General features: G+C 41.9%; 1 protein-coding gene across 1 annotated transcript; it reads right to left on the bottom strand.

The window, feature by feature from the left end:
- Positions 1-1,840: 1,840 nt before the first annotated feature.
- On the bottom strand, positions 1,841-23,654 carry LOC144002759 (uncharacterized). The gene is made up of 7 exons (XM_077498250.1): positions 23,636-23,654; positions 12,010-12,173; positions 10,412-10,847; positions 7,874-8,113; positions 7,548-7,768; positions 2,519-4,136; positions 1,841-2,143 (listed from the first exon to the last, which is right to left on the bottom strand). Exons 2-7 carry the CDS (start codon positions 12,141-12,143, stop codon positions 1,841-1,843), a joined length of 2,952 nt encoding a protein of 983 aa, XP_077354376.1. The 5' UTR covers positions 12,144-12,173; positions 23,636-23,654.
- Positions 23,655-25,387: the final 1,733 nt, after the last annotated feature.

Below are 25,387 nucleotides of genomic sequence, written 5' to 3'. Positions count from 1 at the left end.
AGCGTTGGAATTAATGGTATCGGCATGTTACTTGTGAGTAGTCACAGATACCGATACCACTGTTTTAATGCAGTATCGGCACCTCTGCCGATATCGGTATCGGAACAACACTAATTAGTAGACTGACTGTGTCTAACTTGTAGCATTTTTTTTCCAGAGCAGTGCTGCCTTCCACTACTGTGGAATATTTCTGCATAGTAGGACTATTACAAGTATGACACAACAACTACAGATGAAGAAAAACTGCACTTGTAAACATCAGAAAGGTCCTGTAGTCCTACTAGTGAAGCACTAGATGTTAACTAGTTGAGTTCTATCATGTTGCTTGTCGTACTAGTAGCACACGGTCAAATAGTGCACAGTTTTGCCCTTCTAGCATGCCAATGTTGTACTAGTGAGAGCAAAAAATACACAGTACTACTAGTACATGGAGTTTAAAAAGTATACAAAACATGTTTACTCAGTACCAGTACATTCATAATTTCCATAATTTTATTTACAAGTCAAAGCAGACATTCTATATTGAATATTATGCCATCCTGTACACATTTACAAATCTGATGTGAGTGCATTCAGACTTTATTTTACACATATACAAACCTTAGATTACGCACATGTACTTTGTACATTTAATAAGCTTTATATTCCCCACATATTTTGAAATATCAATGCTTATGATACTGGAGCATGAAAACAATTTTAAAGGTTTGTCAGCACTCTGTGATCTGATTCATCGTTTGAAAATAGAACTTATCAACCACACCAAGTCGTACAGTTTTTTTGTAGTACAATTGAAAAGTGCAATTTTCAACCATGGTAAGAACCTCTTCATGAAAGGAAATAGTTCTTAAAGTGACAGTGTGTAATAAGTGACCACTAGATGTCTTTATATCATAGAATGTATTTTGAAGCATGCACACTACGGTGGCTCAAAGAGACCACTACCTTGGTCAAGTCACCTCTGTTTGTGAAACATGTCAGTCTCTTGTAAGGTGAGGCTCCAGCCATGTAAAAATAATAAGTGATAACTAGATTTATGATTATTAAAAAAAAAATTTTTTTTAAAAATACATTAATGTGATAGAACATATTTTATTTTCACATTATTGAAATCCTGTGTTTGGCTGGCGACCAGTCCAGGGTGTACCCCGCCTACTGCCCAAAGCCACCCGAGATAGGCTCCAGCACCCCCCGTGACCCTTGTGAGGAATAAGCGGTCAAGAAAATGGATGGATGGATTATTGAAATCAATAGTGGGCTTTTAAATTGAATGAATTATAAGTTCACCACTAGATGGTTCTAAAGATTACACACTGTCACTTTAAAATTTGCTTTATATTGTTTTCAATCTAAACTACTTGTATGATGTTGGATAATTTTAACGTTACAAACGTATGTCTGTATTGTGTTGTTTTAGATGTTCCCATCAGATTCAAATGATCAGGATCATTATCAGGTTGATGAGCTGATCATTTGAATCAGGTGTGTTGGCGGCGGGAAACATCGTGCAGGATATAGTAGCCCTCGAGGACCAGATTTGGACTCCCATGGTTATGAAAGGTTTTATGATTTAGATTTTTTCCCCATTATCTCTAATAGAGTAAATTGAACTTAATTTCACCAGAATCCATGAACTGTACAGCTTTATGGAAATTTTGTTCATGTTGGGAAACTAGTACACTTCAGTAAGCATAAATATATTGCAAGAATCAAGAGTAATAAAGCAGCCAAGATGATGATTCCAAACAGAGGAGTTCATCCATTTTTTCCCTCATTTCATATCTGCATTAACACACCACACCATACCAGACTTATTTCTCCTGTTCTCCATTCAGATGGATTATTTCATGTCTTTGCCCTTCTTGGTCATCTTCCAGCTGAGAGTCCATTTCTTCTTAAGCAGGCTGTAGTCTTCATTCATCAGTCCTTGTTTCACCTGCCAGTGCGCTCTATAGAAACACGCTACTTCATTCTCATGTGGCTTTCTCCAATGACAAATCCTCCACGATTCTTGCCAAGCCTTCACCTCCTCTTGCGCTCCCTCCATGTCGTCCTCTTCTTCATCTTCATCGCTTATCCTGTGCGCCACCGCCACCATCCAAGACTGTTTCCACAAAGAGAAGGCTGTGTTGAGTTTGTGGAACTGCAGGTGAAGCGGAACGTTCGGGTTGGGGTTGATTGCATTCCTGGATTCCACCATTGTCTCCTCGGCTGCTTGGACTTCACAAAGTGATCTCTCCTCAGTGTCGTCGTCGTCTTCTTCTTCTTCTTCTTCTTCTTCTATTGATTTCTCTTCTATTTCTTCTTCTTCTTCTTCTTCTATTGCTTTTTCTTTTTCTTCTATTTCTTCTTCTTCTTCCTCCTCTTCCTCTTCTTCTTCTTCTTCTTCTATTGCTTTTTCTTTTTCTTCCATTTCTTCTTCTTGTATTTCTTCTTCTTCTTCTTCTGCTTCTTCTTCTTCTTCTATTGCTTTTTCTTTTATTTGTTCTTTTTGTATTTCTTTTTCTTCTTCTATTGCTTTGTCTATTTCTTCTATTTCTTCTTCTTCTGTTTCCTTTTCTTCTTCTGTTTCTTCTTCTTCTGTTTCCTTTTCTTCTTCTGTTTCTTCTTCACTTGCTTCCTTGTCATCATCTTCGTCAACTTTTGTTTTGAGGACTTTTTCTTCCCCCTTATCTTCATCATCAAAAGAGACATATTCTTCCACATCGTCAATCTCGTCCTCATCTTGTTCTGCCTCCTGTAATTCTTCCTTGGTATCTGCTCCTCGGGATTGTTCTCTACTGTCTTTTCGCCACTCACAATCAGCATGTTTTTTCTTTTCTGCAACATTGTTGTCCCATTCATTACTTTTATCGTCCCCTTCGTCACTGTCATCTTCGTCTGCATTTTTCTCTCCATTTTCATCGTGGTCATGTTCTTTGTCATTTTCATCATCATTGGCATCCTTATCTTCCTCGTCTTCATCCTCCTCAATATTTCTTTGTGAGTCTTTGTCCTCAATCTCATCCTCTTCTTCATCCGTCTCTTTGAAGTCCTCTTCCTCCCCCTCAGCCTCTTTTGTCGAGTCTTTCTCCTCAACCTCACCCCACTCCTTCTCATCCTCTTCTTCCTCATGCTCCTCTTCCGTTTCAACGTCTGCCTCCTCGACTTCCTCTTCTTTATCAGCATCATCATCATGTGTTTCTCTGCCTGCCCGATGTACTTGAGCCTGTATTTTAATCGATTCTCTGTCTTCTCCTTCATTCTTATCCTTCTCTTCATCTTCCAAACTTTCATTTGAAATCATTCGGAATATTTCTCTGAGCTGCAGTGTGATGTTCCTGTATTCTTGCTTTTCCTTTCCATGATTGTCATCCATGCGCTTATCATTTTTCCTGTGATTCTCAACTTCATCCTTCTCCTCATTCTCGTTTGTATCAACTCCATTGTCCGCGTCGTATCCATTCAATTCCTCCTCCTCCTCTTCCTGGTCCGTGCCGTTATGTTGTTCATTGTCTTTGTCCTTTTCATCGTCAGTTGTCCTGTTGTCTCCATCTTCATCATCTTCTTCCTCCTCGTGATTATGAATGGCATTGTGATCATTCTGTAGTTTCATCTCATACGTTTCAATGTTGTCTTCCTCCGTCTCTTTGACGTCCTCTTCCTCATTCAACTCCTGCCTTTCATCTTCTTTGCCCTTCTCTTGGTTTTCTGTATCTTCCTCCTCCTCGTTAGACTCATTTTCATCATTGTCCCCATTATGTGTTTCTGTCTTTATGTTTATATTCTCTACATTGTATTCCATCTCTGTGTCCTCCGCTTCCTCTTCCTCATCAACACCTTCATCCTTCTCTTTATCATCTTCACTACCCTCTTCATCATCCTCTATTTCCTCCTCGTCGTTGTCCACTCCTTCATCCTCTTCCTCTGTGTCTTTAAACAATTCGGAATCCTCCGATTCATTGTCATCTACCTCATCCAGGCCATCGTCTTCTGGCGGGTTCCATCTTTTCACAGTCTTCCAAGAATCCCACCATTTGCTGGTATTAGCATTCCCATCATTCAGTTCCGATGTGAGGAGGGCGTTGACAATGTTACGTCTCCTTGTCATCATGTTGCTGTGTCTTTGATGGGATTGCAGTGAAGACCGACACCACCTGTGGGCACAGTATACCGTCGCTTAGTTCTACATATTTTTGACACTGGAAAAAGTACTTCTGTAATTCAGTAGCATTCAGTGCGCTGCTCTCATTCAGCCTATTGCAGGATTGTAAAGGTACAGTACCAGCGCCACTTGACTTAGTAAGACCAACCAGTTTTTCACTTCAAAACAGTACTTCAGGAACTTGCAAAAAAACATGCAATGTGAATGTTAACACAAAAAAAATGGATAATTTTCGGGTTTCTTATGCCTGTTAGAGCTAAATTCAAGAGTACAGGTTGCAAGGAAATGAAGATTGTGGAGCATACTGCTGCAGTGTCCATAGCTAAGGAACGGCAGAAGGGTAAGATAACGTTACCGTGTGTGTTTATTTTTGTCATCCTCAAATGTTACAAATGTAAAATGTTGTGGGGATGGCCAATCTGCTTAACCAGTGAAAAACCAGCACTGGCTGAAATCAACCATAAGGTAGTTGTTGGGCATGTAGAATTCAGGAAGAAATAGTATCAGGTAGTAGCAGGTCTCTGCTCTGCCGGACCCGTCGCCATGGGGGGCCTTGGGGGTCCGTGCCCGCCCTGTCAGTCAGCCGTGCCCGCCCTAGCAAGATGACTCACCACCTATTTGTCCTATCAGTCACGTAAACTTGCGCCTTCTGTTTTAAGTAAAGCATCGCGTGCCAGCCAACCACATACCTCCTTTCAAGTTTGGCTGTGATTGACAACTAAGCGAGCCAATGACAATCAGGATCAGGAGGGATGGGGTGGGGCGGGGGGGAGACGCGCGCTCTGCAGACGTGCCTTAGCCAAATCTACTTCCGGGTAGATAGTGCGCATTTGCCGGCTGGCAAAGCAGTGAGCACGTCGTGCGGCTTTAATGGGAGCCACCAAACGCCAAACCTCGATCCAGGATGACACAGTTGACATCAATGGGAATCCTGAGTCCACTGGTTACGTTTACAAGTGAGTATCAAACTTTTCTTTTAATTAGTCAAGCCACACAGCACGGATGAATTGTAGCAATACACAGTATGCGGTTAACAGACCCAAGCAGTCACACATACACAACAACAACTAAGGAGCATAAAATTATTTATCACTAAAGCAGTTACAGTACAATGTGAGTTGAATTCTCTTTTTTTATTGCCTAGTTTGTTAATGTTGATGACTGCCACTAAGTTCTAATTTAAAAAAACAGCACTTTACACATCCTTTTGGATTGATATTCTGCTTAGTTTTTCACTGAACCCATATTTTGTTTCTGTATATCATCGACATAACTCAACCTTATTTCTAAATCACTTTAAAACAGCCAATGCTGCATACAAAGTGCTGTGCATGGAATAGAAATTAATCTTTTAGTAGACACAAGTGAAATAAAATAACACAAAATAAAATTAATTAGAGTAAATATAAGTAGATAAGTGTACACGCAAATAAAATACTAAAAAAAAAAAAATTCTTTATAAGTATATAAATAAAATAACACAAAATACAGAAGGCACCATAAAAAAAAGTAAAATGATGTGAAGTCTCATGCTGAGTCAAAGATCAAAGAATAGAGATGTCTGGCAAAAATGAAAGGAAATTTTGTCCATATCGTACAGCCCTAATCCAACACGCAAATGAAGGCAACTGCTAGCCAATTCCAGATAGAAGAAGCTGGGTCACAGAGTCATTCATTCGGACATAGTTGTTTACAGAAGTGAAGAGTGGATTTGTTTCAAATGAACTTTTGAGTTGAATAAATGCAAAATGAACTACACATTTTTTTCAGTTTGTCTTTTAGATTTCAGATTTCCGCTTTTAAGTGACAGAAAATATTTCTGAGCACTTTTGCAGTTGTCACAATGCCGCTGTTCAACCTGATGAACATTAGATTTAGGTTGATGAAGTGTGCCCCCCCCCAAAAAAAGGTAATGCCCCCCCCTACAATTTCTTTCTGGTGACGGGTCTGCTGCTATCACTGTCAGAAGCAATGACCTACATTATTTTATAATTCCAATTCTAACATGTGTACCATTAAAAAAGGGATACTTGACTCATTGAGCCATTTTCAGCAGCAAAAAGTTAATATTTTGCCTATAATTAATGCGGTAACTGCATTATTTTCATGTACAATTAATACCTTAAAAAAGTATTTTTTTCTACTTGCTGTTGACTGATGGTGACATCACCCGTGCTGAGGAAGTAGGTAACGACCAATCATGGCTCAATTTACTGACCAAACCCAGAAAACAGGTGCGCCATGATTGGTCATTACCTACTTCCTCAGCACGGGTGATGTCATCATCAGTCGACAGCAAGTAGAAAAATACCTTTTTAAAGGGATATTTGACTCATTGAGTCATTTTCAGCAGTGAAAAGTTAATATTTTGTCCAGAATGAATTTGATGATTTCATTACTTTTCATGTACAATTAATACCTTTAAAAATTATTTTTTGCACTTGCTGTCGACTGATGATGACATCACCTGTGCTGAGGAGGTAGGTAACGACCAATCATGGCTCACCCGTTTTCTGGGTTTGGTCAGTAAGCTGAGACATGTCGTTACCTACTTCCTCAGCACAGATGATGTCATCATAAATCGACAGCAGGTTGAAAAATGTGTTTTTAAAAGGTATTAAATATACATGAAATATAATGAAGTTACCACATTAATTATAGACAAAATATTCACTTTTTACTGCTGAAAATGGCTCAATGAGTCAAGTATCGCTTTAATTTGCATGAATATATTCCCAACAGACTATTCTATTCATTCTGGGGTGTTTCTTTTGGCTTCACTGCTCTATTACACTAGCATATGTACAGTACATGTTGGCCTTTTTTTTTTTTTGTCCAATTAGATTTAAGCCCGTGTTCTGCCAAGTCAGCCTTGTCTGCCGAAACCCTTCAAAATCAATAGTGTAACTTAAACGATATGCAGGATTGCTGGCGTTGGGATGAAACCTCATAAGTCACAATTTGCTCAAATTCACTTTTTTTTTCCCCAAACAGCTATACTATACACACGCGTGGGTGATTGATTGATTGATTTTTTAACAAGTTATTTACCAAACTAAAGTGTTAAAATGGCTTACTCTCTTTGAGCATACAATGTTAATAGTTGAACAAACATACAGTTTTTGGGGTCTCCTGTAACGTGACCATTTTGGAGATTTTGGCCTGACACCAGCGATATACATATTAGCAATGGGACTGTATTCAATTCCATATTTGTCTTCCAAAAGTGTATCTATATTTGCCCTAGCAACTGTCTTGCGACCAAACAAACAAAACAAATAAAAATTGCACAAATATTATTAAATAATATTGTGACAAAAAAATGTGAATATGTCAATTGTAAACATGTGGTGGTAGCTGTTTGCATGCGATGTTACCTTGCATAAGATGTGTAATGACTCACCTGAGCTGAAACCTGAAAAGCCAACAAGAACTCCAGATCTTCTCATGGTCTTCTTCTTCCTCCAGAGTAGTTTCTGAGATCAGCCAGGACTTATTCCACCCCATCAGTAGCACATCATTTATTTTCATAATTTCAACTGTGAGCTCAAAGAGTGTACAGTCTTCAGTTCTAACTGGAGGTTTTGAAAGTCTCCATGAATCCTCCCACCCTGGAGGCTCATCCTGTTTGAAACAGAAGTTGTATGGTTTACATTTCCGATTGAAATAAAATCCTTTGGGAATTGAATGAAAACAAGAAGGGAAGTCTCTGTTGAAAATAAGACCTACCTGCTCCAGCAGTTGCTGTACTTGGTCAAACTTCGTGAAGCTTTGTTGGAAAGCAGGCCATTCACAATCCCACTTTTGCTTCTGTTGTCTGAAAGCAAAGTTCATAATTTTCCAGGTGCCAGCCCATAACGGAAGTCGATATACTCCAATTTCTGGATGGGGCATCTCATCTCTGTTGAACAAAATATCCCAATGGAATTGTCTCTCCTCTGAACTCTCAGACAGGGTTGTACTTTTTACCTGTAACACAGAGCAGTTACTTATCACCTTCGTCAAGAAAGAACATTGATTTGGTTTTGTTATGTAATATCTATTGCAATTTGCTTGAATCATATTCAGGATATTGATTATGGATGTAAAAAAAAAAAAAGTCAATCCACATTTCAGCACTAGTGAAGAAATCCCATTCAGGTTAAACATGCATTGCATTGTAGAATTAATGTTACAGTATTTGCAAACCTAAGATATTTGTAGGAATTATGTAGTATTCACTATTCACACATTTTTTTTTTTGTTAGATTAAATTTTCTACTGCTGATATTGAAGGTACTATAGAATTAGAAATTCAAATTGGTACTTAAATAGACTGGCGGCCAGTCAGTAACAGTGCAAGAGTTACGTGAGAATTGCGTCATCACTGGAAGAGTATCCTATCCTATCCTGCATATGGTGTCCACATTGGAACGTACGCGGCACATTTTCAAATCTTTCCACTCTTGAGCCCGGTTCCAAAAGTGCATCGCACCACCATGTGGACGACCTTCCCAAATGATAAGAAACTTGTGCGGATACATTGAAACCGTCTTTCATGTAAGTCAGTAGTGTCGGTGTCGGAGCATTGTCGTTGTCGCTGTCATTGTCATCTCTGTCAAGTTCACCCTTGTCTTCGTCACGTCTGTTCGCCCATGTCACCCTCAAGTGTTCCTCATCTCAGTCAAGTTTACCCTCGTCTTCATCACATCATCTTTGTCACCGTCCAGTCACCCCCGTCACCATCAAGTTGTCATGTTTTGGTTCGATGGGGTTGGGTTTTTGTTACATTTTGGGTGTTCAGGTTGTCTTTTGTCTGGTTTGTCTCCCTTGTATCGTTATCATTAACCTTGTCCACCTGCGTGTGTCTTCCCTTCACAGTATGTGTGACCAATCAGTGCCTATTGTGTTTCCCAGGTGTGTCTTGTTAGTGTCTCATTAGTGTTGGTTATTTAGTCAGTGGTGTTTGTTCACTCGTGGTGGGAACATTGTTCTGTTACGTCCTGTCTTGTTTGATCATGTTGGTGTCGTTAACTTAAGTTGGCCTCCGTCAAGTTTCCCTAGTCTTCGTCCCCACGTCCAGCAAAGTCTCCCCACGTCAAGCCAAGTCTTCCCACGTCTAGCCAAGTCTTCCCACGTCAAGCCAAGTCTCCCCGCATCGAGCCAAGTCTTGCCACGTCCAGTCAAGTCTCCCCACATCTAGCCAAGTCTCCCCACGTCAAGCCAAGTCTCCCCTGGTCAAGCCAGGTCTCCTCACATCCAGCCAAGTCTCGCCAGATCCAGCCAAGGCTCTCCACGTCCAGCCAAGTCTCCCCACATCTAGCCAAGTCTCCCCACATCAAGTCAAGTCTCCCCACGTCCAGCAAAGTCTCCCCACGTCTAGCCAAGTCTCCCCATGTCAAGCCAGGTCTCCCCACATCCAGCCAAGTCTCGCCACATCCAGCCGCGTCTCGCCACATCCAGTCAAGTCTCCCCACATCTAGCCAAGTCTCCCCACTTCAAGCCAAGTCTCCCCACATCTAGCCAAGTTTCCCCACATATAGCCAAGTCTCCCCACGTCCAGCCAAGTCTGCCCACATCTAGCCAAGTCTCCCCACGTCTAGCCAAGTCTCCCCACGTCAAGCCAAGTCGTCCACATTCTGTCATGTGCCCACAGTCCTGTCCTCCCTCACCTTGTTACAGGCTTTGCAACCAGTCCTCTCATGTCCTGTCCTCTTATTTCTTGATTGTTGAAAAATAAGGTCCTCATGTTCCTCTCTCCGTCATGTGTCTCCACCATTGGGTCCTTACTTCACATACACCGCGTTCACGCCCGTCACCCACTTGTACCTCCACCCACCGCGACAAGTCTTCCTCGTCTCAGTCAAGACCACCCTCGTCTTTGTCATATCCAGTTGCCCACGTCACCATCAAGTCTTCCTTGTCTCAGTCAAGTTTATCCTTGTCTTTGTCACGTCCAGTCATCCACGTCACCATCAAGTCGTCCTCGTCGCTGTAAATTGCCCACGTTCTGTCAAGTTGCCTACCTTTCTCGTTCAGTCCAGCCATGGCGACCGGCTTCCCCTCGTCCAGTCAGGTCTTGGCGACCAGTCCTCTCACATCTTTGTCCCTTCACCTTACTTGTTTTATGTAAATAAAGTTCCTCACATTGCCCTTCCTGCCTGTGTCCCCGCATTCGTGACACTAATGGCCCGTGGACTGTACTTTGGACACCACTTGTAGATTGATCAGTTACTTTCAAATAGGCAAACAATTTTCATTCAAAATTATCGATTTGTATCCATTTACCTGTTTCCAGGACTGGCTCCAGCCAACAGTCGATGTGCACTCAAGCTCTGATGCATATTTCACAGGTTTGTTCTTCTTGTCTCTGACCACTACTATAGTTGTAAATCCTTGGATTTTGCTTTTTGTCTCATTGGCCTTAAGAAAAAGATACTTTGGTGGTTTCAGACTCATCCAGGACTCTCTCCAGTGTAAACGGAAAATGTCCACTTCAACTTTACGCCTCACTATAAGAGGTTGAGGCGATGCCCTCCTAGAAGGAGGTGGTGCAGGTTTACTTTTGGGTTGGGGAGGAGGCGGAGGTACGATTTTAAATTTGATTTTCGGCTTGTTTTTTTCTTCTTCCCCTGAAGTGGCCCCATGAATGTCAGAGGTTTCACCTTTTGTCTGCTCTCCATTGGCAACCAGAGCCCAGTGATAGTTCCACTTTGAGAAAAGCCTGCAGGCAAATTAAAAGGAGAACAAAGTGCCAATGTTGAGAATTGTGTTTTACTAGAATATTGAAAATGTTTTGATTACTGAAGCTTATTTTAGATGTTCCAGAAAAATTACATCTAGTTTAAGCCTCAAAGCACACATTAGATTCACACTATATTGCTAATCTTCTGTTCAAGAAAGAAAACACTATAATAGTCACTTAAATTTTTTTTATAATAAATGTATTGAGAATTGACAAAAAGGCCTTTCTTTATTTTTGTGGTCTAGCTGAATTATTTTAACTCATTCACTCCCAGCCAGTTTCACAGAAGCAATCCCGTTCGCTCCCGGTTATTTTACTGGATTTTGACTGATTTTGCAAGGCCCACAGAATATTGTGTTCTATTGCTATAAAAGCATGGAACCTATCAAAAGAAAGATTAGTCTCTTCTTTCATCAGGAAAAAAAAGTGTGTTTCTATCTGTTTCCGTTTTGCAGCAATTAGCATTAGAAGAGAGCTAAGTTTCATCAGTTTTCACAAATTATTCAAAATTGTAAGTAATTGAGCTTTTTTTTCTAGATGGCCCTGGTTGATCTTCTTTGCTCTGCTGCCACCTGCTGACCGTTGGTGTAATGACTACCATTTCTGCAACCGTTCTTTGCAGTTGAGAGGCTGCATCAAAGCCTTCTGTATGCTCTAGCATTAAAAAAACAAAAGCAAAAAAAACGTATAAATACGTCTTTGGGACACTTAAAACATTAAAAAAAAATGTATTTACACGTTAATGGGAGCAAATTAGTTAATAAACAAATGCAACTGTCTACCTTTGAACTTTATATTTATGTTTCCTGTAACTTTCAATGACACTTTTGTACTCGTTGACAGCTATTTTAATCTTTAAGTTAATTTATAAACACATTTTTGAATGTATGTTCTCTGGTTAATGACCCATTCTTTATAACATTTTAAAAAAGAAATGTGTCTTTAAGAACTGTTGTTGAATGTGTGATGATTTTAAATAAATAAATGAACTTGTGGCATTTTTACTGCAAAGCTGTTGATTGTGTCACACAGTGAAAATAGAACACTCATTGATTTGTATTTCAATCTACTCTTACTACAGTTACAAGTCCCAAGTGTGTTGGTGGTTTCAATTGGTTATGTCTATACATGAAATACTCACAATTTGAGGGAACTTTTCTCCTTCAGTTGCCCCTCCCGTTTGCACTGGTCTGCTATGGTCTGTGCTCGTTTCTCCCATTGGTCTCTTAGCCGCCCGTTGCTGAAAGACCTCTGCTCGCCTTTCTTTGACAGCATCCTGATTCAAAGAATCAGGAAGAAGAAATTCTGTAAACAATTGGTGGATTGAAAAGTCGCAATACAGTATGTAGATACACAGAATCAATGATTTGCCCATAAATACAAATCATTTAAAGGATTTATGCATACATTAAAAAACAACAACAACTTTCTAACCAAATTGTTCACACAAAAAAATCCAGCTCGTGCAGTTTCACATGCACACAAACCCCTGTGCTGACCAAAGTCTTGACTGTTACGGACCGGTATTTGAACTGCAAGATTGTCTTTTGTTTTTTGTTGTTGTTTTTTTTCAGTCTAACAGGAGTGTCCGCATAAATATAACTCGAATTGAAACACCAGAATTAGATATATTTTGGGGTTCGTTTCATTTGTTTATGAATCATAATCAGCATTTGTAGTTAATACTATGGTACAAAATGAACAAATTATGTGCTATGTTTGTGTTCTAATTTGTATTTATACAAAAGATTGTGACATTGACATTAATTGTGTTTAGGACTATTTTCTGTGTAGAAAAAAAAAAACAATTGGCTTAGACATGTAAACCTTTGTCTTCCTGAAATGGGATTGTAAAAAAAACAAAAAAACAACAACAACAAAACTAAATCACTAAAATTTTAATAAAAACAGTTTCCAAGGCTCTGTGAGTTTTCGTTGCACTTCTCAAACCTTTTTGTCCCATGAGAAGAAAAGTAGGTCTTCAAAAATTGAGGCCACACTCTAAGAGTGGATTGGTTAAAAAAAAAAAAAAAAACCCTACCAATTAAGCTGATATTGGCTTAATTAACCAATAGATAGGTTAGATATTGACCATTCTGGGTGGTTACGGGCATACAATTTTATCGATTAGCCAAACAACCAATGAAATTGTTAACAATAGAAAGTAAGTCTAGACCACTGGTGTCCAAACTACGGCCCGGGGGCCATTTGTTGCCCGTCGTCTATTTTTCAATGGCCCGCGATATATGCTAAAAATGGCATTTGACTCAGTTCAAATAAAATAAACAAAACAAAAATGTTTGGAGGTGGTCAAAGTAAGAAGGGAAGGTGTCAAAAAACAGGTGCTATTAAAGGTTATTTTAGTTAACTAAAACTAATGAAAAAACTTAAACTAAAATTCAAAAAACAATATTGTTACCGAAATAAAATAAAAACAAAAATGTTTTTTAAAAAACGAAAACTAACTGAAACTACTTTTTATGTTTACAAAACTAACTAAAACTAACTATAGTTATAGCAAACATGTAATTCGTTTTAGTCTTTGGTAATTAATTTAATGCATGGGCCTTTGGGATGATTATAAATGTGATTTTTTGTAGATTCATTTTGATATAAACCGGAATAATGACGTTTGAAAGTATGTCACACAGAAGTGACGTCATCTTGCAGCAGCCAATAGAAAAACACTTTCAGATGACGTCGCTCCCATGCTGTTTTTTTAAATATTGCGCACAAGTAATACACATTTAAAAAAAAAAACTAAAACTAAAACTGAAACTAACTAAACTAAAACTAAGCATTTATTAAAGAACTAAAACTAATAGAAACTAACAGAACCACCCTGAAAACTAATTAAAACTAATTAAATTTAAAAAAAAACTCAAAACGAAATAAAAACTAAAATAAAAAATTCCAAAACTATAATAACCCTACTACCATATTACTAATAAATTGGTTTATGTACTGTAGCATTTTTCTAAATATGCAAAAGCACAAATAAATTACTTGTACAATTTTTATGACTAAACACAATTTCTCTTCGTAACATTATGTGGCCCTTGCGTCCTTCTGATTTTCTGTATATGGCCCTCAAATAAAAAGTTTGGACACCCCTGGTCTAGATCGATCACTTGGAAATATATTATTTATTGTATCAATTGATTGTATTCTAAATGTATTTATTATTATGTGATTACATTAAATATAGTGTTTAAAAAATGAAATGCGTGTCTAGAATGAGGGGTGGCAAACTGCGGTCCTCGAGGGCCGGAGTCCTGCAGGTTTTATCGATTTCCCTACTCGAAGTGCAGCTGATTCCAATTAACAGGCTCGTTATCAGGCTTCTGCAGAGCTTGCTGATCATGAATCAGCTGTGTTGAGAGAAGGAAACTGTCCACTGAGCTGGTCGCGACTGGTTGCCTGTAAACTGTAAACTAGCCACCAGAGGGTGCTAGAACTGCACAAATGTAAATCAACCCAACTTTTTCAACAGATGTGCTGCTTTTAATATCGTGACATGATGACGACGATATATTGTGGCAGTTTTAATATCGGGATATCACGATATTACCGTTATCGTTACATCCCTATTGATAAGCAGCGTATAAACGTCTATATAAACCAGCGCTAATTGGGACACAACGTCTATAGAAGGGTTCGACTTCTGTGCTAAAAATAGCAACGTATCCTATGCTCACAATAACACCTGCTATTTCACATTTAATCTATTCTGAATTAGCCACATCAACACGTCTGAGTGGAGTAATGATCATGATATCTTCCCAGCAGTTTCATAGCTGGATGTTATCTGAATTTTTTTTTTTTGGGGGGGGGGGTTAAGTTCCAACAGGACAACTAAAACAATATTTAACGACACGTAAGACAATCAATCACATCAATGTGTGTATTACTGTTGTGACACTCAAAAATGTGGTCACAAATAATTTTTATGATGGGAGCATGTTTTGTATGCATGATTCATTTTTTTTATATGCTAAATTTAACACTGAGTGAATGTATCTTTCACATTTACATTAAAGCTACTATATGGAGGATTTCCCCAAAAATATTTTAACAATAGCCTTTTTATTTGACCATTTATGACTGAAACATATTCTAATTAGTAGATCAACATCTTAGCTGTTCACAATGGGTACTCCTACAAGCCTCTGGCCAATATTATTTAGGAAGCGTCCGGTCCGAATCCTTCGAATTTCCCGCCCTCTGTCTGCGGGATGTGACGTCATGCGCGTCCTCGTCAGTTGTTTCCTGTAGTCGCGAAGACGGAACTAGTACAGATTTTCGCTGCCCCAGACACCCGCTTTTACTCCATGGAAGGCTGCTTAAAAAAAAAAAAAGAAAACAATGTCAAGTGCCACGAAAAAAAAAAAAATCTAAACTTGATAGTGACCAACGCCGGGCAAGAACGAGAGTGAACATTGGTTTGACATTTCAGCGGTGGAGAGAGTTGAGATCGGACTTGGATTAGAAAAGTGATTCACAGCTGGCTTTCTTTCTACTCCAAAAGGTAAGAAGCGAGTATCTTGACATTTAGAAGAAAATGTGATAGCAGTAACCTCAAGATCGATCACTTCTCGGTCGTAACTATTGGGGTGAAAGTGAGGTGGACGGCAACATTTAGCGTGAAAGGGGCGGCAAAGTTGAATGAAATAGAACAGAATGACTTTATGAAGAACAGACGTTCCATTCCGCGGCATTTAAATCAGGCTAAATGTTGCCTTATTTTCCTCCGTGAAAACAGCCTATTGTAGCTACATTATGCTAACGGAATGTGAACGGTACTACTGAATGGCGATAACATTCACAGCCATATCACACTAAGTAGTGAATGGGTCTATATGTTTTTCACAATCGTCAATTTCCATAAATGACAGCCCACCTTTCGGCTAATGCACAATGACGCTAGCCTGGGGGCGACATACACTAATAATGACTAGAATCAGGTTGACGTCCGTCGAGCGGGGTGACTACAATATGTAACTGCATATTAACATCGGAATGAGGTCCAATTAAGTGACGTAATTTGCACATCGTTTTGGAGTACAGCACAGGACTGGTCTTCGACCGACTAAAGCAATATGATCTGCACGTCCCGTGGACATCAATTGTTTAGTGGGGATCGAGAGTCTCATCCCGTGAAGTGGCCAGCTTTGTATAACATTATAAAACTTCTTACCTCTGAAAACATAGTTTAATTGGATATGAAGAGCCCAGTCTTCAGTATTGAGGTCGTGCACGTACGAGTGCGCGCAGCGTGTATGAGCGTGCAGTTTGTTTTCGGCCACAGGTGGCAGTAGCGATTTGAAATTGTGGGGCGCTGTGGGGGACCGCCGGGCCTCGTTCTGCGGCCTTGGGCTCGGGGGTGCGGGCGGGGGCGGGGCTGTTCCGGGCGTCTGGGTTGGCTCGCCAACCGGTGTCCGCCCAGGTGGCGTGGGGGTGGCCTTGGTGCTGCCGCGGCTCGGGGGATTCCGGGGGGGCGGTGCTCGTTTTGCTGGACCGCGGTTGACGGCTTCTTTCTTTGGTGGCGGTCCTTATACATGCCAGATCCATCACACCAGCATCTACTGAAATTCAAACAGAATTCGCCTCTCCCTCCCACTGCTTGTTGAATCAGTGGGTGCTGGTGTCTGTGAATCTCACTTTGCTTTATCTATCCTTCCCTCCTTCCTCTCTTTAGTTTTTCCTCTGGTCACTTGAAATCTCCTCAATTTGTTGGAATTTAGAGGTTTCTGGGGTTGGCGTTAGACTCTGGTTTTGTAACCACGCAGGAGGTGTTTGGTTGGTGCTGGATTTCACTTTGAATGGACTGGATGTACTGGTTTCTGTGGATTTGTCACGCCGCCACCGGCGTGGCGGTCCTTGCTTTTATTTTTGCAATCATGTTTCCTGTTTACTTTGAAAATCTAACTCTCCTCTCACCCCAGGTCACTTGCCCTTCCTGCCGCTCACTAATTACCGGTCCCCGCCCATGATTATCGCCACCTGCCATCAATCAACCCACACAATAAAAGCCATCAGCCTTCTCACCTCCGTTGCCGAAGTGTCACGTCAGTGCATGGAAGCGTTTCACAGTCCTCGAGTCCTTGATCTCGTTGCCTTGTCGTTTTGCCTTGTTTCTGTGCCTTTTCCTCCCCAGCGGAGCGTCCTTAGTTTCCCCTTGTGCCTTGAGCCCTTTTTCCTCCCTAGCGGAGCGCCTTTAGTTGTCCCCTGTACCTTGTGCCTGTTTTTTCCTCCCCAGTGGAGCGTTTTTAGTTCTCCACTTTTTGACTCCCCTTTCTCCTCTCAGCTTGCTCGCAGCTGACAAGCAATAAATCTGTTGCCTTGGTGGCCTACCTTTACCCTGCGTCTGAGTCCTACCTCTCCTCGTCGTGTCAGTACACTTCGGCCAGCATGGACCCAGCAGGAAAGGTCAAGGCTCCGCTGCAGAGCCAGGAGGTCCGGCTTGAGAACCATGAAAGGGTTCAGCAAGCCATGGTGTCACAGCTGGGGGAACTGTCAAGCCAGGTCCACGAGCTGGTGAGCTACATGCGGCGCCGGGCTCCAGCCACCACCGGACAGCTACCTCAGCCCGAACTCTCCGTTCCGACCACGTCATTCACCGGGGTAGGATTGAGACTGGCCTCCCCAGAACGATACTCCGGTGAACCCGGACGTTGTCAGACTTTCCTCACGCAATGTGATATTCATTTTGAACATTCACCACAGGCATTCTCCACAGCCCGGTCCCGGGTGGCCTTCATGGTATCTCACCTGACTGGACGGACCAAAACCTGGGCAACCGCGGAATGGGCCAGGGGCTCCTCGGTCTGCCAGAATGTACAGGATTTTCAAGCAGCCTTGCGCCAAGTCTTTGACCCCGACAACAATGACCGAGAGAAGGCACGAGCACTGAGCCTCCAACAAGGCAAAGAACCCGTCAGAGATTACGCAATCCGCTTTCGCACCTTGGCAGCAAACAGTGGCTGGAACTCCACAGCACTACAGGATCACTTTCTGAAAGGACTCTCACCCGCCATACAAGAACTCCTGATCCCCGTGGAACTTCCCACCCACTTGGACGCTTTGATCTTCCTCGCGATCCGCACAGATCATCGTCACCGAGAACTGACTAAGATCAGCGGACTCCAAAGGAGGGAGGGACCTCCCGGTCACAGCCACTGGTGACAGGGAGGCCGCAGCCCATCTTGCCCCCCCGACCGGCGCCAAGGGAGGTGGGCCAGGCCGGAGAGGAACCCATGCAGCTTGGACGGGCTCAGCTAACCCCCGAGGAGCGACAGCGTCGCCGCCGAGAGGGCCGCTGCTACTACTGTGGTGAACTTGGTCACCTGGTGGGGACCTGCACCGCTAAAAGAGGCTCACCGGTGAGTTCCCCGTCACCCCAAACCGCCAAGGACCAAAGGCTCACGCAAATCCAGATAACCCACCGCAATCTCGCCACAGATCTGCCAGCCCTCATCGACTCCGGCTCTGACGAGAGCCTCATGGACTGGGGCCTCGTAAAGCAAGTACGAGCCACCGCCGAACCCCTTCCCCTGACCATCCAGCCCACAGCGCTGAATGGCAAGGAGCTGTTCAGCATCACCCACATCACCGAACCCCTGGAAGTACGAATCGGTCAGCATATCGAGACTCTCCGTTTTCATGTATTCCATGCTTCGTCACCCACTTTGGTTCTGGGACACCCTTGGCTACGTCTACATAACCCCAGAATCGACTGGAACTCCGGAGTCGTACTGGAATGGGGAAAGGACTGTATGACTCACGTGTTGGAACAACCAGCACCCCGGACCACCACAGCCAAGGTCCACCAGGTGTCCCTCGCCTCGTCCGCTCAAGAGGAATACCCGAACCTGCACACCGTTCCCTCCTGCTACCACCACCTGAGGGAGGTATTCAGCAAGACCAAGGCCATGACTCTTCCTCCACATCGACCATATGACTGCCCTATTGACCTGATCCCAGGATCGACCATCCCCAAGGGGAGGTTGTACTCGGTCTCAGGACCCGAACGCCAAGCAATGAACAATTACATCGACGACTCCTTGAAAGCCGGACTCATCCGACCGTCTTCTTCGCCAGCAGGGGCAGGCTTCTTTTTTGTGAACAAGAAGGATGGATCCCTGCGCCCATGCATCGACTACAGCCCCCTGAATGACATCACGATTAAGAACCGATACCCACTGCCATTGATGTCCTCGGTGTTCGACCAGTTGCAACAGGCGAAGATCTTCACGAAGCTCGATCTCCGAAACGCCTATCACCTCATCCGAATCCGCGAGGGGGATGAATGGAAGACTGGTTTCAACACCCCTCGGGGACATTATGAGTATCTCGTCATGCCTTTCGGACTCACCAACGCACCAGCAGTCTTCCAAGCCATGATTAATGAAGTACTAAAGGACTTTATTGACCACTTTGTGTACATTTACTTGGATGACATCCTGATTTACTCCCCTGACCTAATGAGCCATCGAGACCATGTAAATCGAGTCCTGCAACGCCTACTGGAACATCATCTGTACGTGAAAGCTGAGAAATGCCTGTTCCACGTGAACACCATCTCCTTCCTGGGATTTGTCGTTTCACCCGGGAGGGTGGAGATGGACTCAGACAAAGTCAGCGCCGTACGAGAGTGGCCCACGCCGGACTCGCGAAAGAAGGTTCAGCAGTTCCTCGGATTCGCCAACTTTTACCGTCTATTCATTAGGAACTTCAGCACCATTGCCGCGCCCCTTCACGCCTTGACCTCCCCGCAGGTTCGTTTCATTTGGACCCCAGAAGCCGAAAAAGCATTCAAGGACTTGAAGATTCGATTCACCAACGCCCCAATCCTCAAAGTCCCTGATCCCAAACGCCAGTTCGTGGTGGAGGTAGACGCCTCGAACATTGGGATTGGGGCAGTATTGTCCCAACGCTGCCAAGAGGACGGCAAGACGCATCCCTGCGCCTTCCTCTCACGGAAGCTATCAAAAGCAGAACGCAATTATTCTGTTGGAGATCGGGAGCTGCTAGCAGTGAAGGTGGCTCTCGAAGAATGGAGGCACTGGTTGGAAGGAGCTGAACACCCCTTTGTGATCTGGACCGACCACCGGAACCTGGAATATCTACGCCAGGGGTGTCAAACATACGGCCCGCGGGCCGGATCAGGCCCACAAAGGGGTTTAATCCGGCCCGCAAGATGACTTTGTAAAGTAAAAAAAAAAAATTGTAATGTCGGACCAATTAATCAGCCAGCCACAATAAAATATATAAATTTGTAATTTCACAAGCAGTCCCCAGATGAGTAGTGTAACTTGGACACGGAATCGCCGTGGAAGTCATTATTTTACACACAACTTAAAGTTATGGTTTGTTTAAAAAAAAAAAAGTGTTTTTTTTGTTTGTTTGTTTTTAATCATCGACCAACATAAACGTGTTAAATACGACACAAATTCAATTACTGGTAACACAAATACATATGACAGGGATTAACGTCCTTATAACTTCAGTAACTGTGCCACACAATGCATTCTGGGAACTATATAGATGCAAAACAGGTAGATTTAACACGTCCGGAACTCATACAGGCAAAGAGTTGCCGCCTTTCATTTGCATTCGTGTTATTATTTTAAACAATAGATTACAGTTGAGCTCCGTAATTTAAGGGCTGGCCCAAAAATCTCAGAAATCTGCGTATAATTGATGGCAATTGTTTTTAAGTTATATACCATTATTTTACCGATTCGGCCCACTTAGTAATATATTTTCCTCCATGCGGCCCCTGAGCTAATATGAGTTTGACACCCCTGATCTACGCCATGCCAAGAGACTCAACCCTCAACAGGCCAGATGGTCTTTGTTTTTTAATCGCTTTGCATTCTCTCTGACCTACAGGCCAGGCAGCAGAAACATCAAGGCTGACGCCTTATCAAGGGTCCACGAATCCGAACCTTTTGAGACCGAGCCCGAAACAATTTTTCCCCGAGACTGCGTGGTAGGAGCTATGAGATGGCAGATAGAGGACGACGTCAAGGAGGCACTTCGAAACGTCACTCCTCCCACGACATGCCCTCCACGTCGGCTCTTCGTGCCTGAGGAGCTCCGATCCCAGGTAATATCCTGGGCTCACACATCACGGCTGTTTTGTCATCCTGGAGTCCGCAGGACCATGTTTGCTGTTGCCCGGAGATTCTGGTGGCCGGCAATGGAAACCACCATAAAAGAGTACGTCGCTGCCTGTCCAACTTGTGCCCGCAACAAGACCTCAAATCAGTCCCGGATGGGCCTTCTCCAACCGCTACCAATCCCATCCAGACCATACGGCCCGGAGGAAAGGCAATGGATTCCCTCCCGATTCATCGTTGATCCCTCGCTAATTGAAGATTTTTATAGAGAACACCCTGACATGCCTGGGCCGTCAAGAGCCGGCCGTTGAGGGGGGGGCACTGTCACGCCGCCACCGGCGTGGCGGTCCATGCTTTTATTTTTGCAATCATGTTTCCTGTTTACTTGTGAAAATCTAACTCTCCTCTCACCCCAGGTCACTTGCCCTTCCTGCCGCTCACTAATTACCGGTCCCCGCCCATGATTATCGCCACCTGCCATCAATCAACCCACGCAATAAAAGCCATCAGCCTTCTCCCTCCGTTGCCGAAGTGTCACGTCAGTGCATGGAAGCGTTCCACAGTCCTCGAGTCCTTGATCCCGTTGCCTTGTCGTTTTGCCTTGTTTTTGTGCCTTTTCCTCCCCAGCGGAGCGTCCTTAGTTTCCCCTTGTGCCCTGAGCCCTTTTTCCTCCCTAGCGGAGCGCCTTTAGTTGTCCCCTGTACCTTGTGCCTGTTTTTTCCTCCCCAGTGGAGCGTTTTTAGTTCTCCACTTTTTGACTCCCCTTTCTCCTCTCAGCTTGAGAGGAGACAGCAGCTGACAAGCAATAAATCTGTTGCCTTGGTGGCCTACCTTTACCCTGCGTCTGAGTCCTACCTCTCCTCGTCGTGTCAGGATCTCACTCTGCCTCATCGATCCTTCCCTCCTTCCTCTCTTTAGTTTTTCCTCTGGTCTCTTGAGATATCTTTAATTTGTTGGAATTTAGAGGCTTCTGGGGTTGGCGTAAGACTTTGGTTTTGTAACCATGGGGAAGGCAGGAAGTGTTTAGTCGGTGCTGGATTTCACTTTGATTTATCTTTCTTTTCTTTTTATCTTTTCTGACCTTTTCTCTGGTCTCCTGACCGTTTGAACCTCACGACTCTGGTGAAACTCTGAAGTATCTGGTTAAGGTAAAGGGTAATGGGATTTTTATGAGGTTTTAGGTGAATTCATGAGTATAAATATACACGTATTTGCACGCACACACACGCGCACTCAAACACACGCACACAAACGCAGACATACACGTTAAAAAAACCCCAAAAACAACAGGAATATGACATGACTGTTGCTTTTGCTATCGCCTAAAACAAAGAAAAATGAAATGATGTCAAATGAACAACACATTTCCTCATGATGAGCAACCTCTCAAATGGTCCACACAGTCACTTGGATACTTTGTTTAAGCTAAAACATTGATGAGAGCTACTGGAAGTTGCACATCCTTGAATCTTGCGTCCTGGTTTAGTCGTATTACCAGAGAGAGAATATTACCACATGGTCTAATATTAAGTGTCAGGGTCAAGTATTTGGTTGAGTTCCCATGCATTTCACATTGATGTATGATGACTCGACGAACTGTGACATGAGATACCATCTCTCTTTTCCACACATGCACAAACACACGGTTGTCACAAGCAACTCAAATCAACAATAAACAAATAAACACCACTTGTAACTTGATGTTTAAATGACATAATACGTGCTCGATATGAACACTACACGGGACAGAATGTACAGTAGCGACATAGTTTAGTTTTGAATAATTGGTTTCAATGTATTGTAAATGTTTATCTTTTGACAAGTTTTGCTCATGTTTATAAAGCGATAGAATTGTGTTGCATGTGCACAAAAAGTCGTTCATGTTTCTCTGAACCCGCTAACAAACAATGCATCAAGAAAAAGGCTGGCAGGTACTTGATTATTAACATGTATGTTCACATGAATACAAACCTCATTTGTCTGGAAACACACAAATGAATTAAATTCAGGATATGCAGCTAAGAAGAATTTTGAAGAATATATTTGGGAATTTGATACATGTAAATTGAAGATCAGCCTTCTGTCAGCAGGATGAAGCTCAGGGCTCAACAGTGTCTGGTGCTGTCTAATGCAATCATTATTATCTAAAATTAGGGAATGATCTTCGACCTCCGCAGGTCAGCCCCACTGAATGGAAACCACTGAAAATACAATTACAGTGAGAGTTGGTGAATCCAGGTCAAGAAAGTAAAAACCTGCCACAGACTGGCTTTAGCCACGTGTGCTTCTACTCAACTTGCAGGTAAACGAGCTCGTTGGCACCTGTTGAGTAGATAGCACCTGTGGCTAAAGCCAAACAGTTTGAGGGATTTTACTTTCTGGACCTGCATCCTCCAAACCTGCTTATATTATTGCGGTTTAAAACACAAACTGATGTGTACCACTATAACTTGGTGTTTTAATTATTATTATTTTTTATTTTATTTTTTTTACCATGATGACAGCAGTCCAAAAAGAAAGTATGTCGTAAGGACAAACGTTTTTGTTTTGTTTTTCAAGTTTATACATAGTAAGTACAAACTTGAAAAACAATTTTTAAAAAATTATTACAGGGAAAAAGAAAAAAAAAAAGTCTGAATTTACCTGATGTCTTTTGTCCAGTCAGTTGATTTCCCTTTGAGTGTTTGTTAGCGTTATCCAACACACCTATACAGGAAATATATGGGTCAAACGCAGTACGTATCCAAGGTGCTGGTCTGTCACTACAATATTTCACGGCCTGGGGCCACACGAATGTCTTCAGTCTCTTGGTCTTGGTCTTTTGTGCTGTCGGTTTAAACAAGCCCAGACTTAGTCTGCGCAGTGTATTAGCTGTGTGGAAAGCAAGTCTCCCTCCTTGCTATTTTTACATTGTATGTGAGTAGATTCTGAGCTGCAGCTCTAAATTTAGTGTAGCGAGACGCAATGCCAAACATGAGGAGGCCAGACTGCTATTGAGATACAGACAATAAATATGAAATCAATGAAACGCGTCTTTCAAAAAGAAAAAAAAAAAATTATATATATATATATATATATATATATATATATATATATATATATATATATATATATATATATATATATATATATATATATATATATGGGGTTTCGGTCTGTTTTGGTCGGGTGTTTCATCATTTAATCATTTTTTCCATCACTTTACCTTCTGTATACTACATATTTTTTTTAAATTGAAATTTTCGTGTGTGTGTGTGTTGTTGTTTTTTTTTTTGTATGTTGTTGTGACTTGCTTCGCTATGGTTATCCATCAATCCATTTTCTTGACCGCTTAATCCTCACAAGGGTCGTTTTCACCTTTATTTAATACATAGGATAAAAAAAGTACAAAACATATAGAATAGAATAAACACGACAATTTGACCATTTGAGGTCAAAGTCAATCTGAGGAGTTAGGGTCTTTAATCGGCGAATGAATAGAATGTCACAACCTCAGTTTGAAAGTAATTCATATTGAAGCGAGACCACACTTAGCAAGCCGACCACCAATTACTATGTTCGCAAAATACTTCTCCGCCAGGTATCTGTAGCAGAAAGATGGCGGAGAAACATGTCAGCATCCTGTAATATATGCATTATAATTATCGATTACTCGACCTATGATTGTATATATATAAAAAAAAAATGTGATAGAATATTTTTTTTGACATATTATTGAAATAGTGGGTTTAAAATGAACATTGAAATATCAAAACATTCTAAACACTATCCGTTTAACAGTAAAAGGAAGTTTAAACACAGCTGCTGCATCTAAAGCAATCATGAAATCGGGGAGAAAAAAAAACGTGTCACAATGTATGTGTAATTGTGTGTACTGAAGAAAATCACAACAGCCAAGTTGTTTAAAACAAATTTGTATTTGGTGAGAAAATACAAGGGTTCCGACAGCTTAAGGCAAGTTACAACTGAAGACTTTTAATTCCATTTGAAATCAATTTTAAACCCAACTTCCCAATGTCCCATATTGTTCGGTAAATAATTTTTTTCTTAAGAATGTTTATTTTGCAATTTGAGGCTATTTACAATCATAAAATTCTACGTATCATGTGTTAACACTTCTTAAGACTTTGGAAAGATCGATTTAAGACATTTTAATACCAAGTAAGGCCTTTTTAAAAAAAAAACTAGATTCATGGATTCAATGCCGAAGGATCTGTGGGAACCCTGCATTAATTCATCCAACTAGATAGGAGTCCACTTTAAACAGAGGGTTTTCATGATTGCCAAGGTGCCAGACATAAGATGGAAGGTAGGATCCCTAAAGACTGTACAAACAGTATCTAAGTATAAAAAAAAAAAAAAAAAAAAAAAAGTTAACATGTATTGTCTGGAGCC

This window comes from Festucalex cinctus, chromosome 15, assembly GCF_051991245.1.
Source record: "Festucalex cinctus isolate MCC-2025b chromosome 15, RoL_Fcin_1.0, whole genome shotgun sequence".
Lineage (NCBI taxonomy): Eukaryota > Metazoa > Chordata > Actinopteri > Syngnathiformes > Syngnathidae > Festucalex > Festucalex cinctus.
This window is presented reverse-complemented; position numbering and strand designations above follow the sequence as displayed.